The sequence below is a fragment of the Pleurodeles waltl genome, chromosome 7 (assembly GCF_031143425.1).
Source record: "Pleurodeles waltl isolate 20211129_DDA chromosome 7, aPleWal1.hap1.20221129, whole genome shotgun sequence".
NCBI lineage: Eukaryota > Metazoa > Chordata > Amphibia > Caudata > Salamandridae > Pleurodeles > Pleurodeles waltl.
In genome coordinates, this window is record NC_090446.1 from 69,685,989 (window position 1) to 69,706,533 (window position 20,545).

General features: G+C 49.3%; 1 protein-coding gene across 1 annotated transcript in view; it reads right to left on the minus strand.

Annotated features, from left to right (window-relative positions):
* LOC138246809 (alpha-2-macroglobulin-like protein 1) overlaps positions 1-20,545 on the minus strand; it is a 201,113-nt gene that overhangs the window by 22,759 nt on the left and 157,809 nt on the right. The window contains exons 27-28 of the mRNA XM_069201571.1: positions 16,530-16,604; positions 15,228-15,390 (exon numbers count right to left, since the gene is read on the minus strand). Coding sequence (XP_069057672.1) covers positions 15,228-15,390; positions 16,530-16,604 — 238 coding nt within the window. The remainder of the gene's footprint in view (positions 1-15,227; positions 15,391-16,529; positions 16,605-20,545) is intronic.

The following is a 20,545-nucleotide window of genomic DNA, read 5'->3' on the forward strand; positions in this document are numbered from 1 at the left end:
AGGAAGTATCTCCGGTTTGTGGTGGGATCGCAGCACTATCAGTTTGCGGTCCTTCCATTTGGTCTTACTTCAGCACCTCGAGTCTTCACAAAGGTGATGGCGGTGGTTGCAGCAGAGCTCAGAAGGAAGGGGATAGTGGTATTTCCTTACCTGGACGATTGGTTGATCAAAGCCAAGTCTCTGGAGCTCGTGCTGCGTCACCTGCAGTCGACAACCCAGTTGTTGTTCGACCTGGGTTTTTCTGTGAACGTGCCCAAATCTCACCTGGAGCCCTCTCAGCGCCTCCTGTTCATAGGGGCAGTACTGGATACAACATTGAATCGCGCCTTTCCTCCGCCTCAGCGGATTCAGGACATTCAGGCGTTGGTTCCAATGTTTCAAAGTGGAGCGGTCATTCCAGTCCTCAAGGTCCTACGTCTGCTCGGTCTGTTTGCTTCTTGCATTCTGTTGGTCACTCACGCTCGCTGCACATGAAGGCTCTTCAGTGGTGCCTCCAAAAGCAGTGGTCTCAACACAAAGGAGATCTCGAGGGATCGGTAAAGATCTCCAGTGACGCTGCAGTGGATCTAACATGGTGGGTTGCGGATGGCAATCTTTCCCAAGGAAGGCCGTTCTCGCAACCTCTGCCAGTGACCACAGTAATAACGGATGCTTCCACTCTAGGGTGGGGAGCTCATCTGGGGGACCTGGAGGTCAAAGGTCATTGGTCTCCAGTGGAACAGATGTTTCACATAAATCTGTTAGAGTTGCGGGCAATACGTCTGCCTCTCAAGGCCTTTCTCCCTTCCCTTTGCGGTCAGTCGGTTCAGGTCTTGACTGACAATACTACCGCGATGTGGTGTATAAACAAACAGGGAGGAGTAGGGTCATACCTTCTCTGCAGAGAAGCTCTGCGACTATGGTCCTGGGCAAGGGACCATCAGATTTGCTTGGTAGCAAACCATCTGGCCGGAGTCTTGGACATGCGTGCGGACAGTCTCAGTCTGCACTTCTAAACCGATCACAAGTGGCGTCTTCATCCAGATCTAGTCCGGAAGATCTTCCAGATGTGGGGGATTCCTCGGGTAGATCTATTTGCCACTCGGGAGAACTCGCACTGCCTGTTGGTGGACGTGTTTCAGATGTCCTGGTGCGACCAGTTGCTTTACGCGTTTCCCCCGATACCTTTGATTCTTCGGGTTCTGAGAATAATTCGCCAAGACCGGGCTCAAGTCATCTTAATAGCTCCGGATTGGCCAAGGAGGGTATGGTATTCGGATCTTCTCCAACTCTCTCTCTGCCCCCCGCTCCGTCTCCCTCTCAGGGCAGACCTTCTCTCACAATCGAAGGGGCAGGTTTTACACCCCCACCTCCAGAGCCTGCACCTTCATGCCTGGACATTGAACGGGGCAACCTGAGTTCCTTTTCTCTCCCACCTGAGGTCGTGGATGTTATTTTATCCGCCAGGCTACACTCCACCAAATCTATCTACGCTAGCAGGTGGGCTAAATTTGTGTGTTGGTGTGGAGAAAGGCAAATCGATCCCTTACGTGCCCACTTATCAGATATCTTATCTTTTGCATTGTCCTTGGCACAGAGGGGTTGTGCAGTGGCTACAGTCAAGGGCTATTTATCGGCCCTGTCAGCCTTTCTGTGTCTTCCAGACCAACCTTCTTTATTTAAATCTCCTTTAGTGTTAAGATTTTTAAAAGGCCTCATTAATAAGTTTCCTCCCACTCCTTTCATTATGCCTTAGTGGAATTTGAACCTAGTCTTAACGTTTCTTATGTTTTCACTTTTTGAGCCCATGCATTCTTGCCCCATAAGGTTATTGGTGTTAAAGACTGTTTTCCTTGTTGAGATCACTTCTGCTAGAAGAGTGAGTGAGCTGCAGACTCTTTCTGTTAAGCCCCCGTATACATCCTTCTATGTAGATAAGGTGGTATTGAGGACCAAGGCTGCTTTCTTGACGAAGTTTGTTTCACCCTTCCATATGGGTCAGACTATTACTCTCTCCTCTTTTATCCTCCACCTCATCCTTCTAAAGAGGAAGAAAGACTACATCGTTTGGACCCGAGAAGAGCGCTGAGCTCCTTCATAGACAGAACGAAGGAGTTTAGATTAGAGGATCAACTCTTCATTGGGTACGTGGGAAAGAGGAGAGGAAGGGCAGTCCACAAGAGAACACTCTCCAGTTGGGTCATTATTTGCATTAAGTTGTGTTATTCTCTGGCAAAGAAAGAACCCCCTGATGGAATAAGAGCTCATTCCACCAGAGCTAAGTCGACCTCTTCGGCCTTGGCTAGGGGTGTTCCTGTGGTTGACATCTGCAAGGCTGCAACTTGGTCATCCCTCCACAATTTTGCAAAGCATTATTGCTTGGATTCGGAGGTTAGGAGGGATGGCCATTTTGCACGGTCGGTGCTGCAGGATTTCTTGGTTTGACCATTCAGGCACCCTCCACCTAGTGCGGTACTGCTTTGGGACTCTATTCAATGAGTGAGGAATCCACAGGTAGTTGTATCCATCAGAAGAACGAGTTACTTACCTTAGGTAACGCCTTTTCTGGTGGATACATTAGGTCCATCACAGCTTTGTTAAAGTTAAGCAAGTGCTCAACAGGATTTCCATGGGAAATTTGTGGAGGATAAATCTTTATTCCCCTCCACTGATACAGGCAATTACAGTATTTCCACAGTTTTGTGCAAAATGGGCATAACTGAGGCCACCTAGTCAGTGAGAGGCCCTGAGGGACACTTCAGATCAATATTAAGGGAACTATCTAAGCTTCTGGCACTCTACAGAGTCAAATAATCACCTGTATCAATGCTGTTACAACAGCCATGATTAGAATCACAGCCAAAGAGCTCCTGAAGATGATCTAAGATGATCTTAGTACTTATCATGGGTCAAGGGCATGTAGGGTTTTCCTCCTCAAGCAGTTAATGTCCAGTATGTCTAAATCTGGCATCAGTCTTTGGAAAGTCCATCAATGTCAGTAAAGGATCCATGCTCGGCGCAGGACATAGCAAGGTTAGGTTGAGCACTGACAAAACATTTCGGAGCTGAAGAGGCACTGCTAGCACCGGAATGGTGTGAGAAGGAGACAGAGAGGAGTTGACTGTTGCCGAGGATGGTGATGCTGGCAGAAGCTTTGTGGGATGTCCTGAAGGCTAACTAGGTATGGAAGGTACACCATAAGGTGTCAGAACAGCAGAATATTGCAACCACAGCATGGGTGACAGATGTTACCTACACTGGGTCAGCACTAAAACCGCCATAAAAAGGGCTTCAATTCCTGGAGTTGAGACTGATACCAACTACATCACCAATACAGGCTTTGAGGGCGATGCTAAGGCTGAAGTCTGGGAACCCTGCTGCCGAAAGAAAAACCTCCCCCTCAAACTATAACAACGTCTAAAATTGGAACAATTCCTGTTGTGCTGCTTCTTGTGAGATGGCTTGTCTTTATCCATAGAAGCAGGCCATTTTGAAAACTTAGCTGTCATAAGCAAGTTGCCGGTCATGTGGCCTACTTTTCACATGAACCAGAGTTGTGTTTTAGGATGCAAACATCAGTGAGAGATGTCCCTAGGGTCAGACATCATCATCTGCTTATGGAAGAAAGATTACACCATATAAACCCTGAAATATTTTTTGCATTATAAACATTCAAGGAGAGCCACTCCATATCCACATTGAAACTGGTGGAAAAAAGGAAATTACATCAACACACTGGGTTGTGCAATATGTGGCTCTGTGACATCGTATCCTGAGAGGATTCCATAGTAAAGTCAGAGCTGTGCTGCTACCTGCCTGCACGGGAGAACTATTTCAATGTTCTCAGATGCAGGCTGGTTCCTGGGGGAGATGCAGGAGATGAGGAACCTGCAGGTGGAAGTATGCATCGTATTTGCATGAACAGCTTTCAACTTTTACATCTGATACTGAAAATGCACTACATTAGATACAGTAGAACTATCTCTGGTTAGGTCTTGTAACATGTGGTCAAGTTGGCCAATGTATCTGTGGTTTAGAGTCATGGTATACGGATTCACAAGTCTTGATTGCAGGGAACTCACTTTCCAAAACACATATTGCTTAAAACTTGGAAGTTAACTTTCAAAACCTCTCACATTTGGTTAATGCAAATGTCCTTCTTGACTCTTTTTGAAATAACATATTTTTGCATTTCACGCTGATATTCAAAAACATCTTGTGCAATTGCAGTGTTTCACTTATGTTCATTGTCTGATATGCTAGACTCCATCATACCATTATTTGAATCTAGGCCCAGATTTACAAAAAAGTGCAGCATCTGACCACTGCTGAAATGCAGGAATGCACAATATTTACAAAAATACAGCGCTCCCATGTGTTTCCCTCTGCTCCGGTGCTAAATTTGGCTGCTAGTGCAAATGCAGGTATCCTTCCACCATAGTGGAAGGGTGTCTGTGTTGAGGGGATAGATGGTTTATGTGTAGGAAGATGCCCCTTCCTGCACATAAACAATCTACAATTGCGATTTGGCACTTCTATGCAGCACACACAGAAGTAACAAATCATATTTTATTAATGATTGTTTATGTGCTGGAAGATGCCCCTTCCTGCACATAAACAATCTACAATGGCAATTTGGTACTTCTATGCAGCACACATAGAAGTAACAAATCATATTTTATTAATGATTGTTTATGTGCAGGAAGGGATACCTTCCTGCACATAAACAATCATTCATGGCATTTTGCTCTTTCTATATGTGCTGCAGAGAGCAGCAAACATAGAAAAATCAAAAACGAGGAGGAATAAAATGATTTCTTCTTGTTGTGCCATGCTAACACCATCCCTGGGGTGGCGTTAGTTTTTAGCGCTGACAGATTTACGATTTCTCATAAATCTGGGGCAGCATCAAAACCAATGGGGGTTGTGGTGTAACACCCACAGCAACACCCGCTGCACGCCCCTCTGCCACACAAAGTGGCTTAATGCCTCCTTGTAAATATGCTGCAGTGAATAGCGCCACCAGAGCGTCACTAAACATTACGCTCCGGTGGCGCTAGGGCCTTGCAAATCTGGCCCCTATTTTGTTTATCTACCTTTTATGTTCTTAGATACCAGACCAACACTCTTCTTTCTGTAGCTTGTCTTTTCTCACATGTCTTAGTACACTTAGGGAGTCATTCTGACCTCGGCGGTAAAAGACGCTTACCGCCGGTCAGAAGAACGCCATAACACCGCCGCGGTAAACCGCCACGGTCATTCTGACCCGCAAGAGGCAAACCGCCAAAAACCCGACATCCACAAAAGTCCGCCACACCAACGGCCAGCGATAAACTGGCGATGACCAAACCTCCACCATCACGCCAACAGAAATACGCCCATGCCATTCCGACCCACGAATCCCCGCGGCGGTCTTTCAACCGCGGTATTCCATTGGCGGTACACACCGCCGCGCTCAAAATACACACCCAGCTCCAAAACACAGCCACATTGGACAATTTGAAATACACACACCTGATACACATACAAACAACACTCCCACACACCCAATTAACTATAAAACACACACCCACATCACCCACAAACCCCTACAACTACAAGTCAGAGACGAAGGCCAGAGAGAGACAGCACAGAATAGAGAACACCATCACACAGAGGCACACTACACCATCACCCACACAACATCCACGCACAAAACACCACACACCACCACACTCACCACACTCATCACCGCAAACACCACCCCACACCTCATCCACACCACCCCATGGCACCCCAAAGACACCCCAGGTTTTCAGACGCTGAACTCAGGGTCATGGTGGAGGAAATAGTTTGGGTAGAGCCCCAGCTCTTCGGGACACAGGTGCAGCACACCAGCATTGCCAGTAAGATGGAGCTATGGCAAAGAATAGTGGACAGGGTCAACGCTGTGGGACAGCACCCACGAAATCGGGACGACATCAGGAAGCGGTGGAACGACCTACGGAGGAAAGTGCGTTCCATGGTATCGAGGCACAACATAGCGGTGCAGAAGACTGGCGGCGGACCCCCACCTCAACCCCCAGAATTTACAACATGGGAGGAACAGGTCTTGGCGATCCTGCATCCCGAGGGCCTCGAAGGAGTAGGCGGAGGAATGGACTCTGGTAAGTCTAATCTCAACTACTTCATCCCCCCCACCCACCAGCATGCCAGCTCATACCCCCACCCTCCCCCCACCCCCATCACACATCCTCCTTGCTAATGTCTCACCATCACAACCCACCCATCCCAACCCCAAGCCCTGCATGCCACCACAAACCATGGACACCCATCACCTAAGCATGCCCACTGCACATACCCATCCCCCCCACAAACCACCGTCACAACAGCCCCCACAAGGGAATGCCAGCACTGGGGTACACGGGCACCCACCCATTGCACGCTATGGCACACACAGAAGCAATAACCATACTCTTATACCCCTGCAGAATCCGAACGCCACCACACCGCCCAGGGAGGTCCAGAAATGTCCATCCCACCCCCAGAAGAGGCCCCCAGTGATGACAGCAGCTCTGTCTCCCTGGACCCAGATGACCAGCCCGGCCCATCGGGGACCTCGGGACAGTCGGTTCCCCTCACACAGCCACAGGCCACAGCAGACCTTACCCCCTCTGGGAACACCAGCACAGCACCCACCCAGCGAGGCCCATGCCTCTGTCTCCAGGACACGTCAATCAGCGGTGTGTCCACCACTACAGGGCACCCAGGTTAACCCACCACCCCAACAACAACAGGGACCTGGGGGCAGTTGTAGTGGGCACACGGTCCAGGGGACGGAGGCCCAGGGAAACAGGGGAACTGGGAGGGCTGCTGTGCGACAGGAGGGGACAGGCCCAGGGAACCCACTCTCCACGAGGCCCTCTCCTCCATCATGGGAGCATACCACCACTCCCAGGAGACGATGGCGACGGTCCTGGCCAGGTTCCAGGAGATCCAGGTACTGCAGGAGGAACAGTTTATGGGGTTCAGGGAAGAACTCAGAAACATCAGTTCCGCAATGGGCACCATCGTTGTGGCTCTCAACCAGATTGTCACCACATTGCGGGACCATGTGGCACCACAAAGGGCCCCTGTCACTAGCATGGACCAAGAACAGGCAACCACCTCCGCCGGCGCTAGTGGACAGGAGGCCCCGACACAAGAACAACAGGCCACCAGAACCCCACACCCTGCAGAAGGAGAACCACCCCGCAAGCGGGCCTGAGATCTAGGAAGAAGACAGAGTAGGATGCCAAGACCCCCGCCAGGAAAGAATACCCCCTGATTGTCATCCCACTGTCCCACATTGTCACCCTGTCCAACCTTAAACTGCCCCTGCTCCACCTTCCACAGGCATATGGACAATGCACCTGTGAGACTGAGAATCTGGACTCTGCCATGGACATTTCTCCACCATCACCCATCACCGATTTTCAACCATTTCCCAAAATTGAGCACTTTAACAAACACACTTATTGCACAAAAATAATCTGGAGTCCGCCTGTATTTTTTAACAAATGTTTTAGACATAACCGTGCCAAAAAGTCCAGTTACATTGTGATGACAACATACCACTGTCACACAGCTGTAGTCCATGGGGAAACAAAGCAGAGGTCACGCAGTGGGGCCCACATCTTTGAAATTGGAAGGGAAAGTCACAACTCAGTTAACATACACTGGGGGGAAACTCAGACAGTAGAGAAGCAGGAGACTGTAAGTAAATGTAAAATGCCAGTGTTGATTCTTACCTGTGTGTCATTGAAAATACTGCTGTATTACTGTGATCCTGTTGTCTGTGTCGTCCTCTTCGTCTTCCTCCTCTTCACTCTCCGCAGGCTCCACAGCTGCCACAACACCACCATCTGGACCATCCTCCTGCAGGAAAGGCACCTGGCGTCGCAAAGCCAGGTTGTGAAGCATACAGCAGGCCACGATGATATGACACACCTTCTTTGGTGAGTACATTAGGGATCCGCCTGTCATATGCAGGCACCTAAACCTGGCCTTCAGGAGGCCGAAGGTCCGCTCGATCACCCTCCTAGTACGCCCATGGGCCTCATTGTACCGTTCCTCTGCCCTTGTCCTGGGATTCCTCACTGGGGTCAGTAGCCACGACAGGTTAGGGTAACCAGAGTCACCAATTAGCCACACACTGTAGTTGTTCCATCACATAAGGGATGCTGCTATTTCGCATGATGTACGCGTCATGCACTGACCCAGGGAACTTGGCATTTACATGGGAGATGTACTGGTCAGCCAAACAGACCACCTGGACATTCATGGAATGATAACTTTTTCTGTTCCTGTACACCTGTTCACTCCTGCTGGGGGGGACCAAAGCCACATGGGTCCCATCAATGGCACCAATGATGTTGGGAATATGTCCAAGGGCATAGAAATCACCCTTCACTGTAGGCAAATCCCCCACCTCAGGGAAAACGATGTAGCTCCGCATGTATTTCATCAGGGCAGACAACACTCTGGACAACACCTTGGAAAACATAGGCTGAGACATCCCTGATGAAATGGCCACTGTTGATTGAAATGACCCACTTGCCAAAAAACGGAGAACTGACAGAACCTGCACTAGAGGGGGGATCCCTGTGGGTTGGCGGATGGGTGACATCAGGTCTGGCTCCAGCTGGGCACACAGTTCCTGTATAGTGGCTCGGTCAAGCCTGTATGTCAGTATGACATGTCTTTCTTCCATTGTCGACAGGTCCACCAGCGGTCTGTACACGGGAACATTCCTCCATCTCCTCGCAAGTCCCAGCGGACGGTGCCTAGGAAGGACAACATGGAGCACAGAGTCAATCAACCCACAGGTACGTTCCCACAGCTTGCACAGTACACGATTCTCAATGCAGTGAATGGCTTGTATGAGTGTTGATGCAAGGCCTAGGTATGTGTGACGCAGTAGAAATTAAGATATGGGGGCCCTTGAAATGGCAGCTGCCTGACCTGTGAAGTGCGACAGTGGGATGTGAGGTCAATGCGCTGGCGTGGCACACCGTGGCGGTAGGCGGTCGAAGACCGCGGCGCAAAGCCGCATTGGTTAACTTTGAACCCTATGGGTTTCAGGAGCCAATGACGATGTGCGCCGGCGGTCGCGGTACGCACCGCCGCGGTACGCACTGCCGCGGGCGTGACGGACATTTTCTATCTGTTTAATCACTCGATACCTGATCATCCACAGGAGAGGACCTATACTGCAAGTGCTGCTGTGACCTCGGTCTGGAAGAGACAATGGCTGCTGCATCTGGGGAAAGGGCCCCTGCCTTCACTTCTGAAGAATTGGAGAAACTCGTGGATGGGGTCCTCCCCCAGTATGCGCTACTCTACGGTCCTCCAGACCAACAGGTAAGTACACTGGGACCATGCTTTGTGGCCAATGCCTGGGTTGAGTGGGGTGAATGAACGATGGTGGGGAGGGGAGCGAATGAGGCATGCATCAAACGACAGATGAGAGCATGTGCCACATGGCAAGGGTGGGGATGGGGGGCCACTCACATCGAGCATGCAGAAAATGATGATATATTATTTTCTCCCCCTGTACATGTCACATAGGTCAGCGCCCATCAGAAAATCGACATTTGGCGTGCCATCGGCAAGGACGTCCGGACCCTGGGGGTCCACAACAGACGGGGCACCCACTGCCGCAAGAGGTGGAAGGACATCCGCCGCGGGAGCAGGAAGACCGCGGAGGCTCTGCTGGGGATGGCCTCCCAACGTAGGAGGGGTGGCACTCGTCAATTGACCCCCTTGATGTCCCGGATCCTGGCGGTGGCCTACCCCGATTAGGATGGGCGCGTGAGGACATCACAGCAGACACAAGGGGGTGAGTACAAGCACATTCTGGTGATTTTTAGCACATTGGAGGTGTCTGGGTGGGGGAGGAGGGCTGTGGGTATCCCTAGGCCAGGGCGATTTCCGTAGGCTAGGCCCTCCGTTAGGCATGGCCCTGTGCCCCCGCCCCCCACCTCTGTAGGTTGCCTAGTACAGCTAATCATGGCCCTGTGTCACCTATGTGTGGATTTGTCGTCCATAGGCTTGTAGGCCATGTCCCACGGATTGAGTAGTGTACCCCAAGTGCGCGGCGTAGTGCAGGGGGCTTCTGTGCCTGTCCTCTCCGCCAACTGTGTCGCCAATGCATGCACTCAACATGTCTTTATTTCTCCCCCCCCCCCTTTTTTTGGTGGTCTTCCTGTTCATGTGTGCATTAGCATCATCGGGCGGAGGAGAAGTGGCATCGGAGCACAAGGTAGCTGCATCTCACATGGCCATGGAGGGCCATGCAACCGACTCGGAGTTCACCAGTGAGACGGAGGGCGAGGGGAGCTCCACAGCTGGGACATGTGGTGACACCAGCGACACAGACACGTCCTCGGAAGGGAGCTCCCTTGTGGTGGCGGCAACATCCGTGCCCACCGCAACAACAGGTACAGCCGCCACCAAGCGCACCAGCTCCACCCTACCAGCAGCCCCTCAGCGTTTGCACCGTGCCCGCTCACCCAGGAAGGTGGGCATCTCCTTCGCCCCAGGCACCTCAGGCCCTGCCCCAGTTACCCCTGCTGCCCTCAGTGAGGAGGTCGTTGACCTCCTCAAGACGCTCATTGTTGGGCAGTCTACCCTTTTGAATGCCATCCAGGGTGTAGAAAGGGAGGTGCACAGGAGTAATGCATACCTGGATGGCATTCATTCGGGTCAGGCTGCCCATCAGCGATCGTTCAACGCTCTGGCCTCAGCACTGACGGCAGCCATTGTCCCTGTCTCCTGCCTCCCTCCTCCAACTTCCTTAACCCAGTACCACTCCCCTGTACCTCTGCCTATCCCAGACACACCTACAGACCAGCCTGCACACACCTCAACACCCAAGGGAAGCTCATCCAGACATAAGCACCACACATCACACAAGCATTCACCCAAGCGCCATCCACATCCAGACATGCCAACAGCCACTGCCTCCTCTGTGTCCCCCTCCTCCTCGTCTCCCTCCTCCCTCCCTGTGACGTCTCCACTCACACTTGCATGCACAACATCATCAGCCACTACGTCCATCACCAGCACACCCACCAGAACACTCCGCACACGTGCAGTCACCACCCCCACTACCATTTACACGTCCCCTGTGTCCTCTCCCAGTGTGTCTGTCACCCCCTCTTCCAAACCAAACAAACGCAGGCAGCCACCCACCCAACAGCCATCCACCTCACAACAGCCTCCAGCACAAGCACCTGCACCTAAAGACACCAGACATGACTCACCTGCAACTCCCATACCCACTACACCTACCCTTCCCACTGCTCCTAAAAAGCTTTTCCTGTCCACAATTAACCTCTTTCCATCACCTGACCCACCCCCTCCATCTCATAAGACTCCAATCAGCACCTCAGCCACCACAAACCCTGGACCTACAAGGACAATAGTCCAAGGATTTTGGAGTCCACCACCTTCAAGGCCAGCTACTTCGGCTAGCAGTAAATAGACAGCCAGCCCACCCCCTGAAAAAAAAAACAAGAAAGCCAGTGCCCGGCGCGAGAGGCCAGAGACAGCAGGCTCCAAAGGCACTACCCTGGCACCGTCAGGAAGTGGGGTGCCACCTGGCACACCGACAAAGGGAGGAATGGGCCACAGAGGAGCAGGGAAGGGTGGCAAGGGCAGCACGCCCGACAAGTCCGGCAGCAGGCGAGCTACCCAGGAGGGACCCACCAGCCCCATTCCAGGTGTGAAGGTGGACACCCACGGGCCCGGGATGGCAGCACAGGAGGGCCCCGCAAGCGAGAAGACAGATGTGCACGAAGGGCCCAGCAGCCACATGTTGGGTGGCGAGTGAAATCCATGTCATGGCCGGATCTGGTGCCCTGGAGACACATGTCAAGCACCGCTGAACAGGGCCCTTCAAGTCAAGCACCGCTGAACAGGGCCCTTCAAGTCAAGCACCGCTGAACAGGGCCCCGCCGTCTCAAGAACCGCTGAACAGGGAACCGCCGTCTCAAGCACCGCTGAACAGGGCACCACCGTCTCAAGCACCGCTGAACAGGGCCCTTCAAGTCAAGCACCGCTGAACAGGGCACCGCCGTCTCAAGAACCGCTGAACAGGGCACCGCCATCTCAAGAACCGCTGAACAGGGCACCGCCGTCTCAAGAACCGATGAACAGGGCACCGCCATCTCAAGCACCCCTGAACAGGGCCCTTCAAGTCAAGCACCGCTGAACAGGGCACCGCCGTCTCTGCACCGCTCCGCTTGGCCTTTCATCTCATGCACCGCTCCGCTGGGCCCTTTATCTCAAGCACCGCTCCGCTGGGCACCGCCGTCTCTGCACCGCTCCGCTGGGCCCTTCATCTCAAGCACCGCTCCGCTGGACCCTTCATCTCAAGCACCGCTCCGCTGGGCCCTTCATCTCAAGCACCGCTCCGCTGGGCACCGCCGTCTCTGCACCGCTCCGCTTGGCCCTTCATCTCAAGCACCTCTCCGCTGGACACCGCCGTCTCTGCACCGCTCCGCTGTGCCCTTCATCTCAAGCACCGCTACGCTGGGCACCGCCGTCTCTGCACCACTCCGCTGGGCCCTTCATCTCAAGCACCGCTCCGCTGGGCCCTTCATCTCAAGCACCGCTCCGCTGGGCACCGCCGTCTCTGCACCGCTCCGCTGGGCCCTTCATCTCAAGCTTCGCTCCGCAGGGCACCGCCATATCTGCACCGCTCCGCTGGGCCCTTCATCTCAAGCACCGCTCCGCTGGGCACCGCTGTCTCTGCACCGCTCCGCTGGGCCCTTCAAGTCAAGCACCGCTGAACAGGCCACCGCCGTCTCAAGCACCGCTGGCCCATTGGCAGAAGGGGCAGGCCCGGATCTGTGTCGGGCAGGGCTGCACGAAGCACTCTGGGCACCATGCCTCCTCCAGAACCAGTGGAGTCTGCAATCCACTTGATAGACTGTGGATTTGCACTCCCCAGGATGGCACAGTGGGCAATCCACCCACTGTATAGACTTGTGAGACTGTGGCTTTGCACTCCCCAGGATTGAACAGTGGCCAGCCCACCCACTGTATGGACTTGTGAGACTGTGGCTTTGCACTTCCCAGGATAGTACAGTGGGCAATCCACCCCTGTATAGACTTGTGAGACTGTGGCTTTGCACTCCCCAGGATTGAACAGTGGCCAGCCCACCCACTGTATAGACTTGTGAGACTGTGGCTTTGCACTCCCCAGGATTGAACAGTGGGCAATCCACCCACTGTAGAGACTTGTGAGACTGTGGCTTTGCACTCCCCAGGATTGAACAGTGGCCATGGAGACCCCTCGTGGATCTGGCGTCGTGGACTCATCTGGCTGAGGTGCCCCCCCCTTCCCTTCCCCCTGAGGTGCCTGTAGTTTTGCTATCTGATGCCCCTGCAGTGTTCTCTCTAATGGATTCGGGTCTCCTGTGTGGGCTTTGCCCATGTGTTTAGGCCGATTGGCCCATAGGACTATTTACATATGTATATATAGTTATAGATGTTTGATATATTTTTTTACTTAGCCGTACAATATACTTCAAATTTCATGATCATTTTATTTTGTCTTTGCATTCTTCCGGGGGGTTTGGGGGGTGTCACTCTGAGTTGTTGCTCTGCATTGATGTGTATGTAGTTGTGGGTGAGGGTGAGGGTGGGTGTGTTGCGTATGTGTGTCCCCGTAATTTTTTGCCTCCCCCCTCCCCTGTGTCGTAGGTGCAGTACTCACCGTTGTCTTCTGCGCCGGCGTTCATGCTCCTGGTAGAGGAGCAGGAAGACAATAGCTGGTAGGATGTGTAGTTCGGGTTCCATGCTGTCCAGATTCCTCGTGGAGTGTGTGGAGGTGAGCGTTTTCCGTTCGTAATGTCTGTTTCTGCTGTGTTTTTATCGGCGGGGCTACCGCCCCGGAAAAGGTGGCGGATTGGTGGGTTGTGATAGGGTGGGTGGTACATTGTCTCCCGCCTGTCTGTTGGCGGTGAGCGCCGCGCTGTTTGTTTGTCCCGCCGTGGCGGTCGGAGTGTTAAAGTGGCGGTCTCTGTTGGCGGTTTCCGCCAGGGTTAGAATTCCATTTTTTTCCCCGCCAGCCTGTTTGCGGTTTAGCCGCCGCTTTAACACCGACCGCCAGGGTTGGAATGACCCCCTTAGTGTTATTCATAGCCTGTTAGGTTCCTCAGATTGTTAAGAAGATTGTAAGGTCCTTATTTATTTTTCCGCTATTGTTATAAGGTACTTAATAAAGATTTGTCAAAAAATAACAATAAGACACATTTCTCATGGCTTATCAAAACCCCTGTTGCTTTTGCAGCTGTTTGAAAGTTAAGTTAATATTTAATAAGGACTGAAACATTGTGATCATTACGAGTCCCCCTTACGGTCATCACTCCATTGAACACAGTAATTCCAATGCAGGCGTAAGTAAGAGTTTCCTCTGTAATCAGAATTATAACGAGTGCATACATTTCAGAGTAATGCCCAGTGCACATTTTGCTAGCAACAACAGCCTGGAATTTGTGCAAGTATATCCTGCAGCACTGATGTTTTGAAGCACGGAATGGGTTTGGGGAGGGGAGAACGTGAGTTTTTCCTGCTTAATTCCAGCATTCTGAGGTACACAACGCAGAGTGTAGAGGTAATACCACTCCCAGTAAACTCTGCCCTCTAATGGATCGGTATTTAGTATGCGCAATAACCATCAAGCCCTAGCCACTTGGACTGAGTCCCTGAATGAGACCATGTTTCACACAGCAAGCCTTTTCAACTCTCTGGCTAGATCCAGTATCAGCAATGGAAAGATAGAAGAGTTAATTTTAAGTTCAATTATAATAAACAATCAGATTTTGTATTAAAAATATGCTACAAAGGCAAATATAACACAGATGAATCAAGTTTGTAATTTTGGGAAAACTTATGAAAGGGACTTCAGTAAAGAACAAAAGGCTTTTTTGCCCATTTACACAAAAACCTGTGTCTTGGTGAAAATATTGTGAAAGTAAATACCTATCTGCCAGGTGTTACACATCTCTAAGACAGGGAGGTGTTTCCTTCGCTGTTCAGAATGGGATGTCGAATTTTTAATTCATAATTTCAAACAAAATCAAAAGTCAAATAAAAAGAAACTATTGCACATGTCAAATATATATTTAGGATGCATCACTCATCAGTCCTCTAGTTCCCTTACCTTAGAATGGTTAGGGTCTCAATAACTTTTGTGGGAACATACCTGCCCTTCTTACCTGATTTGATGGCCTGCTCATTTAGCTCTGCTATAACTTTATCACGCGCCTCCTTGTAGTCAGCGAGGGTGAAGGTGTAGGCCATAAGAGCTAGTGTGTAGGTGTTGGTAACAGTGGGCAGAGAATCTTTCAGGCAGGCCAGAGCACGCTTCACTGTGCTGTCCTGCAGAAAAGAAGTTGAATTGGAGGTTTGTCACTTGGACCTACGGATGCCATTATATGCTTTCAAATATTTTACCCCAAAATACATGACCAGCCAGATTATGAATAGGAGATTCCAGATGATTAGAGTTTAACTTCTTACCACTCAGTCTAGGGTCTCACTATAAAGGGGGTTATTCTAACTTTGGAGGAGTGTTAATCCGTCCCAAAAGTGACGGTAAAGTGACGGATATACCACCAGCCGTATTACGAGTTCCATAGGATATAATGGACTCGTAATACGGCTGGTGGTAAATCTGTCACTTTTCCGTCACTTTTGGGACGGATTAACACCTCCTCCAAAGTTAGAATAACCCCCAAAGTAATTATCTTTGAGGGAGCTGGATTGGGATTTATGTTTCAAGCTACACTCAAATTGTGACCTCTTGGTGGATTCAAAAAGATAAAAAGGGTGGGAGTTCCCTCTCCATGTCCCTACCACTACTGGCCGTTCTTCACCATGACGACCTCTAGAAGTTAGATGGATGTTGAGTTATTGAGCAAACCCCTTTATCTCTGACCTTTCATCCCTTTTCAACTTGTGACAAGGTGGGGATAGGTTTAGAGCAGAATGCCATTTCAGAATAATGACAGCAAGTGCCTGTTGGCACAAAGGAAATAATAACAGCTATAAACCTACACAACTCATTATGACCTATCATTCAAATAGCAGTATAAAAATATTTTGGATTCTCAATCATTTTGATTTTCAGAATGCTACTTTCTCAAAATACACGTTTTGTTTGTCGAATATTCGCAATGCTATAAGAAAATCCAGTCCATTACTTGCAAAGTGACCTTCTCCAGTATGGCGGTAGTAGAAACAATGAATTAAGCACTGTGCTGAGCTGCACTTCAGTGAGCTATTTCTAGGGTCCTGGCCAGCTACTAGTATCTCCTGAGCTATCCGTCAAAGTGTCCTCTGTTAGACCCTTAAACTTATCTCATCCTGATGGAAAGTTGAATATTGGCCAAAGCATTACTAAAGGCCTGTCAAAGTTTGCATGAACCCAGAGGCTTCCAACCCACTGATCAATGTTTCAAAGGCTCTCTTCCATCCTCCTCCTCTACATACCCAGTGAAGGCTCGAACGGGACTCACCGTATCATTCCGCCCCAGTTCGAGCATGGCTGCTGTGACGTAGGCCGAAAGCGAGAGGTTATCTTCAACGCCACCCTGTGGGAGACAGAGCTAAGTTGTCACAAGCACCTCTTTCAGAGTTCTCTCCCACCCCTCCCTTCTCTCAGCAGTAACACTCAATACAATGTGCAGCTCATGCTGGCAGATTAAATATCTCTTTTTCAGTGAAATTTACAAAAAGCTTCTTTTTATAATCAATTACCACTTTTCAAAACGTCCTGGTGCAACAAATGTATTCTACCAATCTGTTGAGACTTTGGAACTTTAAGTTAATTCTGGCAATATGGACGTAAGTTCTCCAAAATGCCATAGGTACCGGAAGTGATATCACACACCATTTGATCCTCACTTTCACATACACTGACATTCACATACACACACTCTCTCACGTAAACACACTCTCACCTCTAAACACGTACACAACATACATTTGAAAGCATTTTTTATCTACCTCAGCTGCCAGGGAAAGCCATATTTCAGCTCCATTTTTATTAAGGTAACAGTGAAAAATGTAATTTTCTTCATTATTAGTTTAATAAAAACTTCATAGAAAACAAGGAGAATGGCGTCCCAACGGATATCCCAAAGGACAATCCATGGAGGAGCTGCTGCTCTATTCCAGGCACTGATCTTGCCCCCTTAAGACCAGGGGTTGCAAAGGTAGTGCCAGGGGGTCACAAAGAGTAAGCCAGGGGTCGCAGCTTCGACCCCAGCGATCCCCCAAATGACGTCCATAGCTGGCAAGCAGACCTTTCTTGCAGATGTGAGTGAAAGTATCTACTTTTGTTGTATTTCTTTAATGTAATACCATGCAAAGTTTATTGCCACTTTGTCAAAACTAGAGTGACTCATATCGACACCGAAGGATTTACAGTGACATCTAGCTGCAATAACATCACAATATTTCTATCTGCCATCATAACAAATGCATGTATTAATGAGTGCCAGGTTACAATGTTTTGCCCTGACTTGTATTTACAGGGCTTTGACATATCAGACACATGCATGTCATTGTCAGTGGTTACTGGAAGGTGCCATACGAACCTGCTTCTGTGCATCAATAAAGAGAAAACTTGCCATCTTACATTATGGCATGTAAAGTGACTCTTTATTAATGAATCAGCAGGTTTGCTTCCACTTAAAAATCTGTACACATATTACGGATTTACTTCTGGACATGGAGATCGCAAGGCCTGTGGTATGTTCCCTACAAGACACTCGCCCTCCTTTTTGTCTGCTCTGGTGGCACATGTCAACAAGGGACATTTAATGGAAAGGTAGGCCCATGTGCAAGGACCGGTTCTGTGATGGCTCACACAGGACAGCTGGGGCAGAACTGGCTACTGTAATGGTTCTCAAAGGAAGGGACTGTCTGCGGTAGAACTGTTTGATTTGGTAGTGTTTACTAGACCCGGTTATTGATCGGTGTAGTGTGTGGATGGATAGTGTGTTGATGGCCAACAGTGGTGCACAGTGCTTCACTACTCGGGCTAGGGTGGCTATTCGCTTTGGACATATGATTAGCCGGTTAAATATGTTTGAGGCAATGCTGTACGCATGCGCGTGTTATATTTAACATGTTCTGAACGGTTGGACAAGCACAATGGTGAAGGGGTGTAATGTGCTGTGCCATGGGCATGTCTGTGCCATGGGATGTCTTTAGTGTGTGCTGTTGGATTAAGTCAAAAGATGCAAAACCAAAAAAAATAAAATAAAAAATATGTTGTGTGGTGAGTTGTGCTGGAAGTTTGTAGAAAGCCAATTAACTGTCAAATGGGTGGACATTAGTACACAAGACGCACACTTATGTGCTTCTGCATAGTAATGACAGGCATGTAGGCATGCAAACAACATACATCTACAGTTTCATGCAAGCACTCAAATGACATCTGTCCACACATGTCAATATTGCAATTATTGTATTACAGTTGATAGCAGCAGGTTGCTGTGTATCAGCATAAGTAAGCATTGTAATGGCATGCAACAGGCATGTCAGTGTCACACTGGTTCCTGTTTATTATTGGAAGATGGTGGGGATGGTTTAAATACTGGCTTCACTTCCGCTTCCGTTCCTTCAATTTCTTTCATTGGAATGTCTACACCTGAGCTGTGAATCAGCAGGGACTCTCAAATGGTGACTGACTGGCTTCTCTGCTGTTTGCAGCCCATGAGGTTTAGAACCTCCTGTGGCATGAAAGGCTGAGGTCCAGTGTACTATGGCATCTTCCCAGCAACATTCGCCAAGTAGTGCATGCCACACACTATGCCAAAGCTGGTAAAGTCACAGCCTACTCGTTTAATGCAGAGCGCCTTGTCTAAAGTTGACTGCCCATTCCTCTGCTCTGTTGCAGGTGTGGGTTGTCTGCTGTCCTCTGCTGAGATGCACTTGAAAGTCACAAGCATCTGGACCATGGACCACAGAAGATAAAGAATAAGTAGTCACTTTGAAAGCAACCTGCAGTGACTTGTCTTGGAGACAATGTTATACTTTCCACATGAATCATCTTGCAGACCTGAAATCATTGTGTTTTCACACAATATATTTAAACAGGGAAATGTATTCTTACATTGTTGTTCATGCGAAAAGATGCATAGATGCTCTTGGGTGGAACAATGGCGGAAGTATAGTTGACACCGCCGGCATTGCCTACCACATGAAAGGGGGCCATTTGGCACAAAAATGATTGTGTGGTTCCCCTTGACTTCGGCCCTCATTGAGAGTGATCCGGTAAATAGTGCTCTGTGTCACAATTTATTGTGTACGATAAATCCCAGCAATTTATTAGTTTTACCGCACCAAAAACCACAGGTTACTGTATTTACCAGGCATTTTCCTCTGCCTGATAATATTAGCTGGTATGACATTTTGAAATATATCTGGGGGTGTGGTGTAATTTATTTTCACAATATTCATAATTCTGATACCTTTGGTATTCTATTTAGGAGTTTTGATATAGCGCATAAAGCAGCGTGAGGATTGGCTGGGAGAGCACCCAGCCAGGGCACTCCCAGGCAGACTGTGAGCCTGTGCATGCTTTCTCCAGCCCGACAACACAGTGCCGGGCTGGAGAGAGCGTTGTGCGCATGTGTGTTTGGCCGTCCCGAGACGGTCAGTCAAACATACATGCACACTGAGGGGGGAGTGCTGTGCACGCCCCCTCAGTGCTCGTCAGACCCTGTGGCCCCAGCCCTTTACAAGAAAATGATAATAAACACAGTTTATTATTGTTTTTTTGTAAAGGTTTTGCGGCAGCCGCTGCTGGCGGGGGAGCCACCTCTGGGAAAGTTATAAAAATGACCATTGGTTTTTGGTTTCATCATTCTTTATTGACACTCACTACCGATGCAAGTAGGCACTGTATGACCACACCTACCTCCACCCTCAGTTGCCTTCCTCCTTCCTGAAAAATAACTTTATCCTTCTGTTGTCCAGCGAATTTTTCAATCTGTAAATCCATTGCTGACAAACCGCTATTTCCGTTTTTTATATTTATTTTTATATTACATTTTTATTCACAGGTAATCTCCCATAATTCTTGATTACAGACTTGCACATCCTTTTTTTCTACAGTTATGCTTTTTCAACAGTTATGCTTTCCAACGTATTGATTTTTTTGGCTTATGCTTTTAACACAAGGTATGTCCTCACGTACAATTTTACCATCTGACATGGGACAATTTCCTTCCATGTAAAAGGTGTATTTTTCCTACGATTTTCTTGAAAACTGCACACAGTACAAATAAAAATAATTCAAATTTTTTGCCTAGCCCTATTTAAAAACTGGTTTTCCCTTTGAAATACTTGTATGATACATACACTTCCTAAAGAAGATTATAAATGCTTGCATGTGTGGCCCGTATCTGTGTTCACATGTTTCTATAACACTTCATGCCTACATGGAGTTACCACATCATAGGTGGAGCTACCACATCATAGGTGGAGCACCTCTTCGGTCCTCATGCCACTACTCCCGACA